General features: G+C 30.3%; 1 protein-coding gene across 1 annotated transcript; it reads right to left on the bottom strand.

Annotated features, from left to right (window-relative positions):
* Positions 1-3,733: 3,733 nt before the first annotated feature.
* On the bottom strand, positions 3,734-6,328 carry LOC101492435 (GDSL esterase/lipase At1g71691-like). The gene is made up of 5 exons (XM_004499789.3): positions 6,085-6,328; positions 5,054-5,178; positions 4,716-4,961; positions 4,198-4,450; positions 3,734-4,030 (listed from the first exon to the last, which is right to left on the bottom strand). The coding sequence occupies exons 1-5, from the start codon at positions 6,326-6,328 to the stop codon at positions 3,843-3,845; spliced, it is 1,056 nt and encodes a 351-aa protein (XP_004499846.1). The 3' UTR covers positions 3,734-3,842.
* Positions 6,329-13,485: the final 7,157 nt, after the last annotated feature.

Below are 13,485 nucleotides of genomic sequence, written 5' to 3'. Positions count from 1 at the left end.
AATATATAAACATTATATATCAAATGAAGAATGGAGTGCATTTGTATCAAAACGTTCGGACCCCGCGTTTGTGGTAAGTGATTAATTTATTAGCATTTGTGTTTTATTATTCATATTCATAGTGTATTTTAAATTTTTACACGATTGTTATTTTTTTTATATAGAATATAAATAAGGAAAATCATGAGAGAGCAAAAAATCCGACGCACCCATACAAAAAATCACGTATGGGATATGCACGTCTAGAGCAAAAACTTGTAAGTAATTAAACATCACATTTATATAATGGGGGAATTTGTATTATAAACTATAGTTTCTAACTAATATTTTGTTTATGATCTTAACGAATAGCAACAAGACACTCAATCCGATCAACCGTTGGGTCGTCATATCTTGTGGAAGGAAGCTCGTGTAAATAAAGATGGAGTGGTTGATAACGAAAATGTTCAAAAAGTAATAGAACTTTGTGTAAGTATATTATCACTTCAATAATTTTTTAATATTGTATTTTAAAAATGATATTGAACTTATCTTTTTAATCCTACATGTATTTTAGGAGAATCGCGAACAAAGTTCGGAAAATCAAGAGGACAACAAAGCTAGTTGCAGGGACATTCTCGGTAAAGTGTTTAATGTTCTTGAATATTCCGGTCGCGTGAGGGGGAAAGGATTTGGGCGTAACTCCTAAAAACTATTTTTCACAAGAGAAGCGCCAAAATCCATCCAATGAGGAAGTATTAGAGAAGCTCAAACTTCTATCAGAGCAAGTTGCACTCTTGGTGAAGACGAATAAAGACAGGCAACTCCCGGATCAGCTCCAACTTGAAATACAAATGGCGAGTGAAAACGCGAGTTGCAACATTGGTCTCAAAAGTCTTCCCGAGGTAATTAATTACTTACTTATGTAATTACTTATGTATTAACCATTGATTTAGGGTGTCACTCCTTGCGTGCTGTACTTATCCTCCCCTACTCATCGCACGGTCGAAAAAGGAACATTGTACAATACTTCGGGAGAAGTATTGCACAACACACTGATCCCTGTGGACCATGTCAAAGTATCACTTGTTATTGCTTTGGAACCAAATATACCGTTGCCTATACCGGAAAACGATGCAGATATGAAGTTTTTGGGCGACGCAGTTGGTAGTTACGTGGCATGACCCACACATCTTGTTGCCCTTGATAAGGTATGTTTAATTAATTGAAATGTATGTTTAATTGATATGTATATTTAATTGCTGGTTTTTTCCGCTGCTAACTTTAATTTCACATTTATATTTAGATTCTAAAAAAGTTTAAAGGGAATGATAAGAAGATTCCCAAAAACGAGTCAATTACATCGCCGGAAAAGGTTTGTCACATTTATTCCGTAAGGTTTGTCATTTTTTCAGATTCAATAAACTAACATTTAACCTCATCTTTTCAGATTCAATCAAATAAACCACCCGCACAACAAAATAAAGCCGAAAAACCTCAAAAATTGGAGGGTAATAAAGTTGGCAAACTTCAAAAGTTGGAGGGTAATAAAGCTGCCAAAGTTGCTGCTAAAAAACTGGATCGGGGAAAATCAGTCGATGCTGCTCCTAAAATAAGTCAGCCATGCCTTGCTAAATACGGGTTGTGTCTTGACATCCAAGTAAAAAGGAATATGGGCAGCAACGACGATTCACGCATCATAAGCATGAATAAAGCTATATTCGGAGATGAGTATGAAGAATTTCTTGAAAATGAGCATATATACGAACTTCTCAACCATAGGGAGCTGAGTGCTACTGTCATCAGCTTATACATTAGGTAAAAAATACTTTTAATTACATTTATTGGTAATTAATTAAATTTATTGATAATTAATCTAATTTGAAATTTCCGTTGAAGATTTTTGTGTGAGAAGTTGGTGTGCACGTGCAGATTGTCAAATAGATATTCATTCTTGTCTCCGCATAAGCTTTCGATGTGTAAACTCGATCCAGTGAATGTAAAGAAATACTTTGTAGATATCTTATTAGGAAATATAGAGAATGATAAGTTGTTCTTTGCACCATATAATTCAGGGTACGTAATTATATATTATTTATTTATATCTTTTTTAATTTATGAGATCTTAATTTATTAGTTGTGTAAACAAAATTGTCAACCAAATTTTTGTTGTTGTAGGGCACATTGGGTGCTATTTGCAATCAATGCAACCTCTAAAGTTATATACTATTTAGATCCCTTGCACGACAATTACAACAATCACTTCGATATAAAGACTATGTTCGACACGTAAGTAATATTCATTTATTTCTTACATATATATATATATAAATAATGTGTTTGTTAATGTTATAATAATCACATTTATTTATTCGATAGTGCTTTACAAGTTTTTCGAGCTCAAAGAGGTGCTACAGTATCGAAGCAAAAGTCTAATAACATCACATGGATTCCAATAAAGGTTTGAAATATATGCCTTTAAATTTTCATTTACAAATATATGCCTTTACAATCAATGCACAAATATTTTATTGACTTATATGTTTTATTTTATAGTGCCCTCGTCAAACTAACGACATCGATTGTGGGTACTATGTATTGGGATTCATGAAGGAGATTGTTGATAGGAATCAAACTATTATCCCAGAAACGGTACGGTATTTTCATTATTTGATTTTCATATATAAATTATGTATATATTTGATTCTAACTTATTTATGTTCAATTTTTATATTGCACAGTACTTTGACAATTCCAGTCCAACATACTTTGAGAAAAGTTCTAATTGAATTAAAGGAAGACTGGTGTCAGTATGTGTTTGAAATGACAATTATTTGATTTGCTGGAAAATAGCATGCTGCAAGGGATCTGAATATATGGTAGCTAGTTATGTTCTGTGTAATAATGTTAGTTATATGTATATGAATAGGGTACAGTATCTGAGTATGTATATGAATATGTGTTGTTGTACAATATCTGAATATGTATATGTAGTTATATGAATATATGCTGTTGTACAATACTTGAATATGTATATGAATATAGTTTTGTTGTTATGTAAATTAAGTTATATAGTTTTGTTTTTGTGTACTGATTGTGAAATGATTGTGTGAACTGATTGTGAACTGATTCTGGATGAAAATGATTTTGGAAAAAAAAATTAAAAGACAGCGCTTTCTAAAAAAATGCTATAAAAAACCAAAAAGCGCTTTTAAAAAATTTCATTTACAACGTTTTTAAATAAAACTAAAATAAGAATACACCTTTTACAGCGCTTATTTGAACAACCGCCGTAAAAGGTGCATAATAATGCATATTTTGAATGCACCTTTTTATAGCGCTTTTTCAAATAAGTGTTGTAAAAGGTGCATAATAATGCATATATTGAGTGCCCATTTTACAGCGCTTATTTGAAAAAGCATTGTAAAAGGTGCATAATAATGCATATATTGAATGCACATTTTACAGCGCTTATTTGAAAAAGCATTGTAAAAGGTGCATAATAATGCATATATTGAATGCACATTTTACAGCGCTTTTTCATATAAGCACTGTAAAAGTTGCATAACAAGGGCGCAATATATCTACATTTTTTATAGCGCTTTTTTATTTTAAAAAACGCTGTTGTATATTTTTACAGCGCTTGTTTCTACAACGTTTTTTTTTTTTTTTTGAAAAAGCGCTGTAAATGCCTTTAAAAAAACGCTGTAAAATCCTATTTTTCGCGTAGTGGCCCCTAGCTTCTGACTGAAAATTTGTTTGTAAATTCATTTTTTTTTATTTAGTAAATTTTAAATTAGTATTCTATTGATATATTATATTTATTTGAATGAATGTATATTATTTCTCTTGTAAAAAAGATATTAATGTGCATGTACTAATTGCTCAACATTGAGAGGAACACATGCATGTCTTCCACTAAAACATTTGTTCGCATATATTTCATTTGTAGCTTCAGTGGTGTGTCCAAAGTCGTAAAAATAATATTGCTTTCGGTTTTCACAAGGTTTTGCTCCTTCCCCAACACATGAGTCACAAATATTTGTGAATCCTGAAAAATCAAATATTGGTGTTACTAAACTAAAACAATAAATTTTCATTTATAAAATAATGAAAACAATAAAGGAAAGTCATGCGACAATTGTTAAATTAATTATTTAATTAATCAAATTATAACAACAATTTCTTTTCGTTTTGGAAAAATAATTATTAACTCACCAAATTTTTCAGGGGAATTTCTTATTTTTTTGAAAACCTTGAAACTGTCCAAAATAGTGAACAGTGAACCTGAGAGTTGAGTCTTTAACTCTTGAAGCATCCATGGGAGTTTCTTTGAGAAAGGCTTAACCTTTTGATTCACATCTTCATTGCAATCTTGGGAATGTGATTTTCTTATAATATAACCTGGGATACACCCAATTGGACCAACACCAATTATCACAAATTTTCGTCCACCTAGATCATAAATTTTCTGGAAAATAAAGATTAACAAAATTTAGTGTCCGAAAAAATGAAAACATAAAACTTTGACTATCATATGTATTTTGTAATTTTGATCATGTAACTGTAAATGATCAAAATTAAAAGAAAAAATTATTTGACTTTTTAAGTAATTATGTATCATTTAAATAACTTTTAATCATAATTATCTATGTACAGTTGTTTGGTCAAAATTTAATCTTCTCACATTCTCATTGTAAAATTTAGTCAAAATTAAAGATCAATTAAAAATTTACCTTTATATTTGAACCCAATTGCCGGAGAAGGTAATCTGCATATTCTTCAGGATTTCCATCTTGGTTGGTTCCTATTTCTTGTCTCAAATAATTGAGAATATAATCATTGGAACCAATTGATAAAAGGTAAATAGATTTGGACAAATAATGCTTCAATTTTGTTTTGCTACGAAAGTTTCTTGGAAGATCTTTTGTCACAGTTGACGTGAAATATTCAATTTGTTTGTCCAATGACAAGCATTCTCCCTTTGACACAAAATAATATATATGGTGAGTGATTGAAAAAAATTCATTTTTAATTGAATAACATAGTGGTGCAAAAAAAAAAAAATTCTCACATTTCTTGTTGAATTCAAGATTCCACATGAGGCTGATGCATAGTTGATGCCTGAGGCTATTTGATATCTTTCAATTTCAGAGACACTCAAGTATGAAGGTGGGATTGGTAAACCTAACTTAATAGCTACAGAAAATAATTTGAAAAATGTTTGCCTTGCTAGTCAAGAAACCATTGTAATTAAAATATAAAATTTTTAGTGATATGATAATTGGGGTAATTTGGTCACAAAAATCATAATAGTGATAATGCTTATTAACTTTAGGTTATATGTAGTAAATGCAATGCTATCTTAATGAGAATTGTGAATATTATACTATTACTGAATTGTAGACCTTGTTAAACTCAAAGGTTCAGAAATTGTTTGTTTTCCTCTTTAATAAGGTTGTGTTAGAAGATGGAGAAAGATTAAATGATGTATCTAAACTAGAGTATCTTTGTTTAAGGTTATTTGTGCTGAAAATCATTTATTAATTTTTTTTATGTTTAAGTTATGTTTGTTTAAACTTTCATCAAAAAATAATTTGTTGAAAAATTAATCTTTTTGGTGAAAATAATTTTTTTTATTAGCTTTTAAAATCATTTTAAATAGAAGAATGTGAAATAAAAAATCATTTTTTATAATTTCAAACAAGCACGATATTACATTCCTTAAATATCTCTAAAAAATTAATATCAAAACTACTTTTATTTAATTTAGATTTAATTGTAGTTTTAATCTCTTTAAAAAATGATAATTTGACTTGTTTTAAATGACGTGATAAATATTATGATAATGTTGAATAATTAACACCTGTGAAATTGCAGTAAAATTCTCTAAAAATTTTGTTTAAATTTCAGAAATGATTTATTTTTTTAATTTAAATAATAACATATAAATAATTAATATATCTAAATAATTCTATATCATAAAATTGTATATCACGTTATTTAAAATATGTCACATTATCATTTTTTTAATTTAAAAATTTGAGACATAAACTAAAAGTACAATTAAACTTTTAATTTATAAAAACAAACCCTTAAACTCACCAATAATATCCGCAAAGGTTTTGCCATTACTAAACCTGCCTGTAGAGCAATTATTGAAATCTATGCCATAAGGAAATGTATTAGCCTTAGCAGCTGTATTCAAATTGTTGTTATTTCCAGCATCTACACTTGAATCACCAAAAACATACAAAGCTGGCACAAGGCTCTTTGTACAATAAGAATTAGCCAACAAAACTTGGAGGGTTATAAGGGATATAAACCATAAAACTTTGAATTTAAACATGTCTTCTTATGATATTTTTTTATCAATTGAAAGATGTTAAGATCCTATATATATATATGATAATATACCCAATTGAAGAAAGTTGGCTTTATATATATATATATTTTTTTTTTTTTTAGTCTTTGGTTTTCTATGTTTTACTTGCGCTAAATATTTTAAACAAGTTTGTTACAAAATTGTGTCTAAACAGATTTTTTAAGTTGCAATGTTTTTTTAAAAACAGAGACAGCTCAAATTCTGTTTCAAACTTGGTTGGAAAGCAATTATAGGCAATGGTACAAACTGATACGGTTTCATTGCATAAAATATAAATGCAAAAAAATAATTTTTATTGTTTAGGATAAACGTGATTTCTAGGTGTTAACAATTTGCGTATATATCTTCCAACTTGTGTTTTACTATCCCAACAAATCTTCCATTATTAAGATCTTTGTCATCTATTGTCTTCCAAAATTAAATAATATTGTCAAAACTGAAATAACAGTTGGATTTGTTATGTTTTTTAGTAGTATTAAATTAAACATAAGGGGAGCTATAACCATATATAACTAATTTTATTTGGTTTGGAAAAATGAAAAAACAATTTTTTTTTTATAAAATCCCTTAACCTTTTCCTTTGATAGCTATTATAAGGCTTTGCTAGAACATGTATTGAAAAAATGTAAGATGATGGAATGAAAAAAAAATTGAATTGAATACTTTTGTAGTCTTCGTAATATATTTTTTTTGAATGAAATATAAACAAGAACCAACAACTTATTTCATATTTGATGATGTCTTTAAAATACCTCTATTTCAATTTTTTATTTTTAATGATCCAATTTATTAACTATGGAGGATATTTAGGCAATAAAATTACTTTTTATTGGATTTTTTTTTTCCAATTATCTCATACTATTGAAAAAGATTAAGGCCCAACAAAGCCCAAATTAGCCAGTACAACATAGAGTAAAAAAAAAGGAGACACCTTCTATCCACACTTTTCTGGACTATCAAATACAACTTTGGCAAGGTTATGGGCTACCATTACTATGTCAATAAAGGAAAAGACAATGTTATTTTGGCCTCTAGCGATGCTTAAAAGCGTTCTCTATTTCAGCAAAATTATAGGTTTTTAGACAACGTTTTTTATCAATTAAAAGTGTTGTTTGATGATATCTTTAAGCATCTCTTTTAAAAAAAAGTGTTATTTAAGAGCACCTTTAGACAACACTTTTAGAATAAGTAATTTTTAAAGGAGCCATTAGACATCTTTTAACTTAAAATCATTGTTTAATAGTCTTTTTAGACAATACTTTATTCTAAAAATGCTTTAAAGTGTTCCTAGATAACATTTTTTATTTAGAATAGAGGTGTTGTTAAATTTAATATTTACAAAGCATTTTTGCCTTATAAGCTTATAAATGATATTTTTGCCAAGTTTAGGAAAACCTTAAAAAATAGAAAAATGGTCTTCAAAACCAATATTTTGGGTTGGGAGTCGATTATGCGTAAGGAATATATTAGCACCATACGACATCTATTAAAATACGATTACCTATAATTAATTGTTCAAAATTAATGTTAACTTATATAAATTTATTTCTCCATTTTTTAAAATGAAAATATAATATTATTTTTAATAATCTAGAGGTAAAAGTATATTTAAAATATAAGGAAAAAAAGTAATTATTATGCTCAACAAGAGTATGATTTTGCTTTTACGTATCTTCTAGTGCGATAGAGAAATCAAACCTACGTAGTTCTTAGGTAGAAGATGTGGATGTATTCATTGTTATTTTTTAAGAAAGATTATTTTTTATTGAAAAGAAAAAAAAACTCAATGAAAGAAAATGGGTTTGTTTGATTTGAATAATTATTATAAAACATCAGTTTTAAGACTATCAAGTTATACAACTTGTGTCTTAAAAATTCAAAGACTAAAAGAGATATCACATCTAGCTAACCTATTTGAGAATAGTTTTATTATTTTGGTTATAAAAATGAGCTTTGAAATCTTCAAGTTGTACAACTTGTGTTACAACCGCTCAAAGATTAAAAATATGTCACATCTAATTAATCACTTTAAAATAATTGTTGTATAATTATTAATTTTTTTGTGAGTATGAGTTTTAGAATCACCAAACTGTCACAACTTTTGTCCTAACAACTCAAAGGTTAACAAATTTCACAACTAACCATTCACTATTTGATTCTACTTTTGTTTTTGTTTTCTTTTAAGAATTAAAGTTTGATGCCAATATCAAATAAGTTTAGATGATCTTATGAAATAAAACTCAACAAAAAAAATAAAATGAAATACACCAAAACCAATAATAAGTAAACAAGACACACCAAAAACTAATAATATTGGAAAGGAAATAGAAAAACCAATAATAAGTAAACAAGACACACCAAAAATTAATAATATTTAATAACATTGCAAAGGAAACAAAAAACGCATGCTTTCAACAAAAGCAAAACTTCTTACACGCTTTGAACAAAAGCATAACACATCTTTTACACGTTTTGAACAAAAACAAAATAGGTCCTCTTCCAAAACAACAATATGATTAAATTAATTAAAGTATAACACACTTTTGAACGAATACACTTAAACAAACAGAACGCCTTTCCTCCGGTAAAAATGGATGAAATGGGTCTCATGCCTTACCTCCAGTAAAAAATGGAAGAAATGGGTTTCACATACAAAAAAAAATGAAGCCTAAATAAAAGTAAAGAGGGACAAAATACATGCGGGTAAAGGCAGAGATGAAGGCTATGCACGGTGGATTTTTAGGATACCGGAGATGGAAGTATTAGTCTCAGTTTTCTTCCCTCGTTCTCATGTAGACTCATGTTTTTTATTTGATTTTTGTTGGTTGTGTTATTAAAATATGTTTGGGTTTTTTATGGTTATCATTTGATTTGATGAATGAAGATAGTGATTTTAGATCTCTTTACCTCTTCTTTTTATTGTTTTTGCAGCAAAATCAAACAATCTCTTATAATTAAGAAAATAAGTGGCTGATCTTTTTGATTGAGTATTCTAATGGTAAAAATATAACCTTATTAGAAGAAGAAAAAAAATTAAAATGAAGGATGTACATGAAGGAAGAAAGCAAAAGGAGTGCTTTTCTAAAATGATAATTTTAAAATGATTTATAAAATGACAATTTTTAGACTTAATAATAAGTACAAAATTTAATTTTTTTTAGAATTATTTTTTATTTAATCGGACAAAAATGAGATGATATATATATATATATATAAGCATTTAAGGTAAAAATGCTTTGTAAAAATTCATGGGAAGTATTGTTACCGCTATTATTCGAACAAAGTCACTTCAAAGGCTTACCAGCTATTTTCTCCACCATCACATGAAACCTATAAAGTACTAAAAAAATTAATCATTTCTTTACCAAAAAGTACACCCACACCTTTCGTGAAGCACCATCAATAAAAGTGTAAAAATATCGGCTGCCACCAAGAGTCTCCACTTCCATGGGTCCTCCCACGTTAGAATACACTATATATATATTGTCTTATAACTTTGAAGTTCTACTGAAAGATACTCTTTCATGTTTTCCAAACAAACAATAATCACACGAATTCAACGTAGTTCCTTTACTAGATAGAATGAGAGACTTTCATGACAAAATTTGAACTTAAATGAGCCAATCTTCTATGCCATGAATCTGGCAGAGCATCATCCTCCATTGCATTGAAACCATCCTTGATCAACTTGACTTGAGTTTTGTATTGTGTGGAATACACCGTGCCTTTAATAACCATCAGCGATCCTTTGGTTAGCTTCTATTTTCCATCACCAAAGTTGTTGTGGAATATGGCTAAATCAAGAGCATGCACAAAAATTAGATTTAGACGCATAGAAAACCCAAAAATATCTAAAAACTGTTAACAATGAAAAGAGGAAGAAGAAAGACAACCACTATAGGGTTTCATAATATAGAATGAATCAAACTTAAGTTAATAGGGTTATAATGAGTATATATACAAGAGAATATAAATGTCTAAAATACCCTTACTAATAATATATAATAACATTATCTAACATCTCCTCTCAAACTCACGATGTATTAACATGGAGCATCAAGAGTTTGTCAACTAAAAAATAGAAGTGTTTAATAGAATGCATATTTGTGAACAAATCAGCAATCTGTCAAAAAGAAGAGACAAACAGTAGAGTAATGGTTTCATGCTGAAGATGGTGACGATTAAGATGGCAATCAATCTCAACGTGTTTGATGCTTTCATGAAAGACCGAGTTATGAGCAATTTGAATAGCACTATTGTTATCAAAGTGCATCGAAGTTGGCCCAGAAACAGAGATACCCATATCAGACAAAAGCCAACACAACCAAATTATTTCAACAATAGTGGATGGCATAGCACGATACTCACCTTCTATTGAAGAGCGAGAGACAATGTCATGTTTCTTGCTCTTCAAAGAAATAAGAGAGTCTCCAAGAAAGATACAAAACCCTGTGGTGGATTTACGATATGTGGTGTCACCAACCCAGTCAGCATCAGAATAAGCACGTAACTCCAATGAAGATCACGATGGAAAGAGAAGACTTTGAAATGGAGTTCCTCGAAGATAACGAAGAATTAGGAGAACTACTGCCCAGTGTACTGTAGTGGGAGAGACAACAAACTGACTAACAAAATGAACAACATAAGCAATGACAGGTCTAATAATCGTAAGATACACTAAGCTTCCAACCAAAGTACGATACAAAATGGAATATGGTAAAGGAACACCATCTGATGGAGCATATTTCACATTCAACTTCCATCACCAAAGTTGTTGTGGAATATGGCTAAATCAAGAGCATGCACAAAAATTAGATTTAGACGCATAGAAAACCCAAAAATATCTAAAAACTGTTAACAATGAAAAGAGGAAGAAGAAAGACAACCACTATAGGGTTTCATAATATAGAATGAATCAAACTTAAGTTAATAGGGTTATAATGAGTATATATACAAGAGAATATAAATGTCTAAAATACCCTTACTAATAATATATAATAACATTATCTAACATCTCCTCTCAAACTCACGATGTATTAACATGGAGCATCAAGAGTTTGTCAACTAAAAAATAGAAGTGTTTAATAGAATGCATATTTGTGAACAAATCAGCAATCTGTCAAAAAGAAGAGACAAACAGTAGAGTAATGGTTTCATGCTGAAGATGGTGACGATTAAGATGGCAATCAATCTCAACGTGTTTGATGCTTTCATGAAAGACCGAGTTATGAGCAATTTGAATAGCACTATTGTTATCAAAGTGCATCGAAGTTGGCCCAGAAACAGAGATACCCATATCAGACAAAAGCCAACACAACCAAATTATTTCAACAATAGTGGATGGCATAGCACGATACTCACCTTCTATTGAAGAGCGAGAGACAATGTCATGTTTCTTGCTCTTCAAAGAAATAAGAGAGTCTCCAAGAAAGATACAAAACCCTGTGGTGGATTTACGATATGTGGTGTCACCAACCCAGTCAGCATCAGAATAAGCACGTAACTCCAATGAAGATCACGATGGAAAGAGAAGACTTTGAAATGGAGTTCCTCGAAGATAACGAAGAATTAGGAGAACTACTGCCCAGTGTACTGTAGTGGGAGAGACAACAAACTGACTAACAAAATGAACAACATAAGCAATGACAGGTCTAATAATCGTAAGATACACTAAGCTTCCAACCAAAGTACGATACAAAATGGAATATGGTAAAGGAACACCATCTGATGGAGCATATTTCACATTCAACTCAAGAGTAGTATTTACTGCTCTAGTATCAGAAAGACGAACCTGGTCAAGAATGTTGGCAATGCACTTGGATTGAGAAAAAAGGTAGCCTCTAGAAGAGTATGCAACTTCAATCCCCAAGAAATAGCAAAGAGTTCCTAAGTCCTTCCTCTCAAACTGCTTGGCTAACTACAATTTCAACTCATTGATTCCACTAACATCATCACCTGTAATAATCATATCATCAACATATAGCGAAAGTATAATGCGACCATAAGTGGTGGACCTTATAAACAATGCAGAATCATATTCACTAGAGCGGAAACCAAAAGAAGTGATCATAGTAGAGAATTTCTTAAACCAAGCTCGAGGAGCTTGTTTAAGACCACATAAAGCCTTTTTTTAACTTACATACTTTACCTTGATTATGAGAAACTCCTTGTGGAGGGACCATATAGACTTATTCATGAAGCTCACCATTTAAAATAGCATTTTTGACATCCATTTGGGAAATATGCAATTGACGAATAGATGCAACTACAATAAGAGTACGAATAATGGTCATCTTGGCTACAGGAGCAAAATTTTCTTCATAATCTATACCATATTGTTGAGAGAATCTCTTAGCAACAAGACATGCTTTGTAGCGCTCAACGGATCCATCAGACTTTGTTTTGATCTTGTTTAACCAACGAGACCCAATAACATGTTTACCAGGAGGAAGAGGTACTAACTCCCAAGTTTCGGTTTTGTGCAATGCAGAGAGTTCTTCTATCATAGCCTGCTACCAAAGAGGATCAAGAACAATCTCTTTATAGAAAGAAGGATCAGACAAATTGTGAATAGAGGTTAAGAAAGAAGCAAACGAAGCTGAGTAAGTGGAATAAATAAAATCAGCTAACTGAGTAGACTTACATTGACGAGAAGGGTAACGAGGAGGATCAACAATCACAGAAGGTGATTGGACAACCGGGGGGACAAGAGTGATGTCATCATGTAGAGTAGTAGTATTTGTCCAGTAATTCTCAACATTACAATCACTAGAAGCGTTATCATTAGGACCAAACATATCAATATGGGTTAGTTCAGAACTCTTAGTAATCTTAGAATCATAGGAAACAGAGTAAAAAAGGATGTGCTTAAGAAAAACAACATTACGAGATACATAAAGTTTTCTTGCATGAGGATCATAACAACGATAACCTTTTTGATCATCCCCACAACCAAGAAAAACATACATTGCTGAACGAGAAGACAACTTACTGCTCTCTACTTGAGGGCGAAGAACAAAACAAGTAGAACCAAAGACTTTCAAAGAATAGTAATCAGATATAGAAGTATACAATTTTTCAAAGGGAGACAAACCTGATATGACAGAGAATGTAATTCTATT

The sequence above is a fragment of the Cicer arietinum genome, chromosome 5, assembly GCF_000331145.2.
Source record: "Cicer arietinum cultivar CDC Frontier isolate Library 1 chromosome 5, Cicar.CDCFrontier_v2.0, whole genome shotgun sequence".
In the NCBI taxonomy this organism is placed as follows: domain Eukaryota; kingdom Viridiplantae; phylum Streptophyta; class Magnoliopsida; order Fabales; family Fabaceae; genus Cicer; species Cicer arietinum.
This window is presented reverse-complemented; position numbering and strand designations above follow the sequence as displayed.

Coding starts and splice junctions, on each gene's coding strand:
- LOC101492435 (XM_004499789.3), bottom strand. CDS start 6,328: ATGTTTAAATTCAAAGTTTTATGGTTTATATCCCTTATAACCCTCCAA. Junction 4,451..4,715: donor AATTGGGTTCAAATATAAAG/GTAAATTTTTAA, acceptor TTTATTTTCCAG/AAAATTTATGATCTAGGTGG. Junction 4,031..4,197: donor AAATTCCCCTGAAAAATTTG/GTGAGTTAATAA, acceptor TTGATTTTTCAG/GATTCACAAATATTTGTGAC.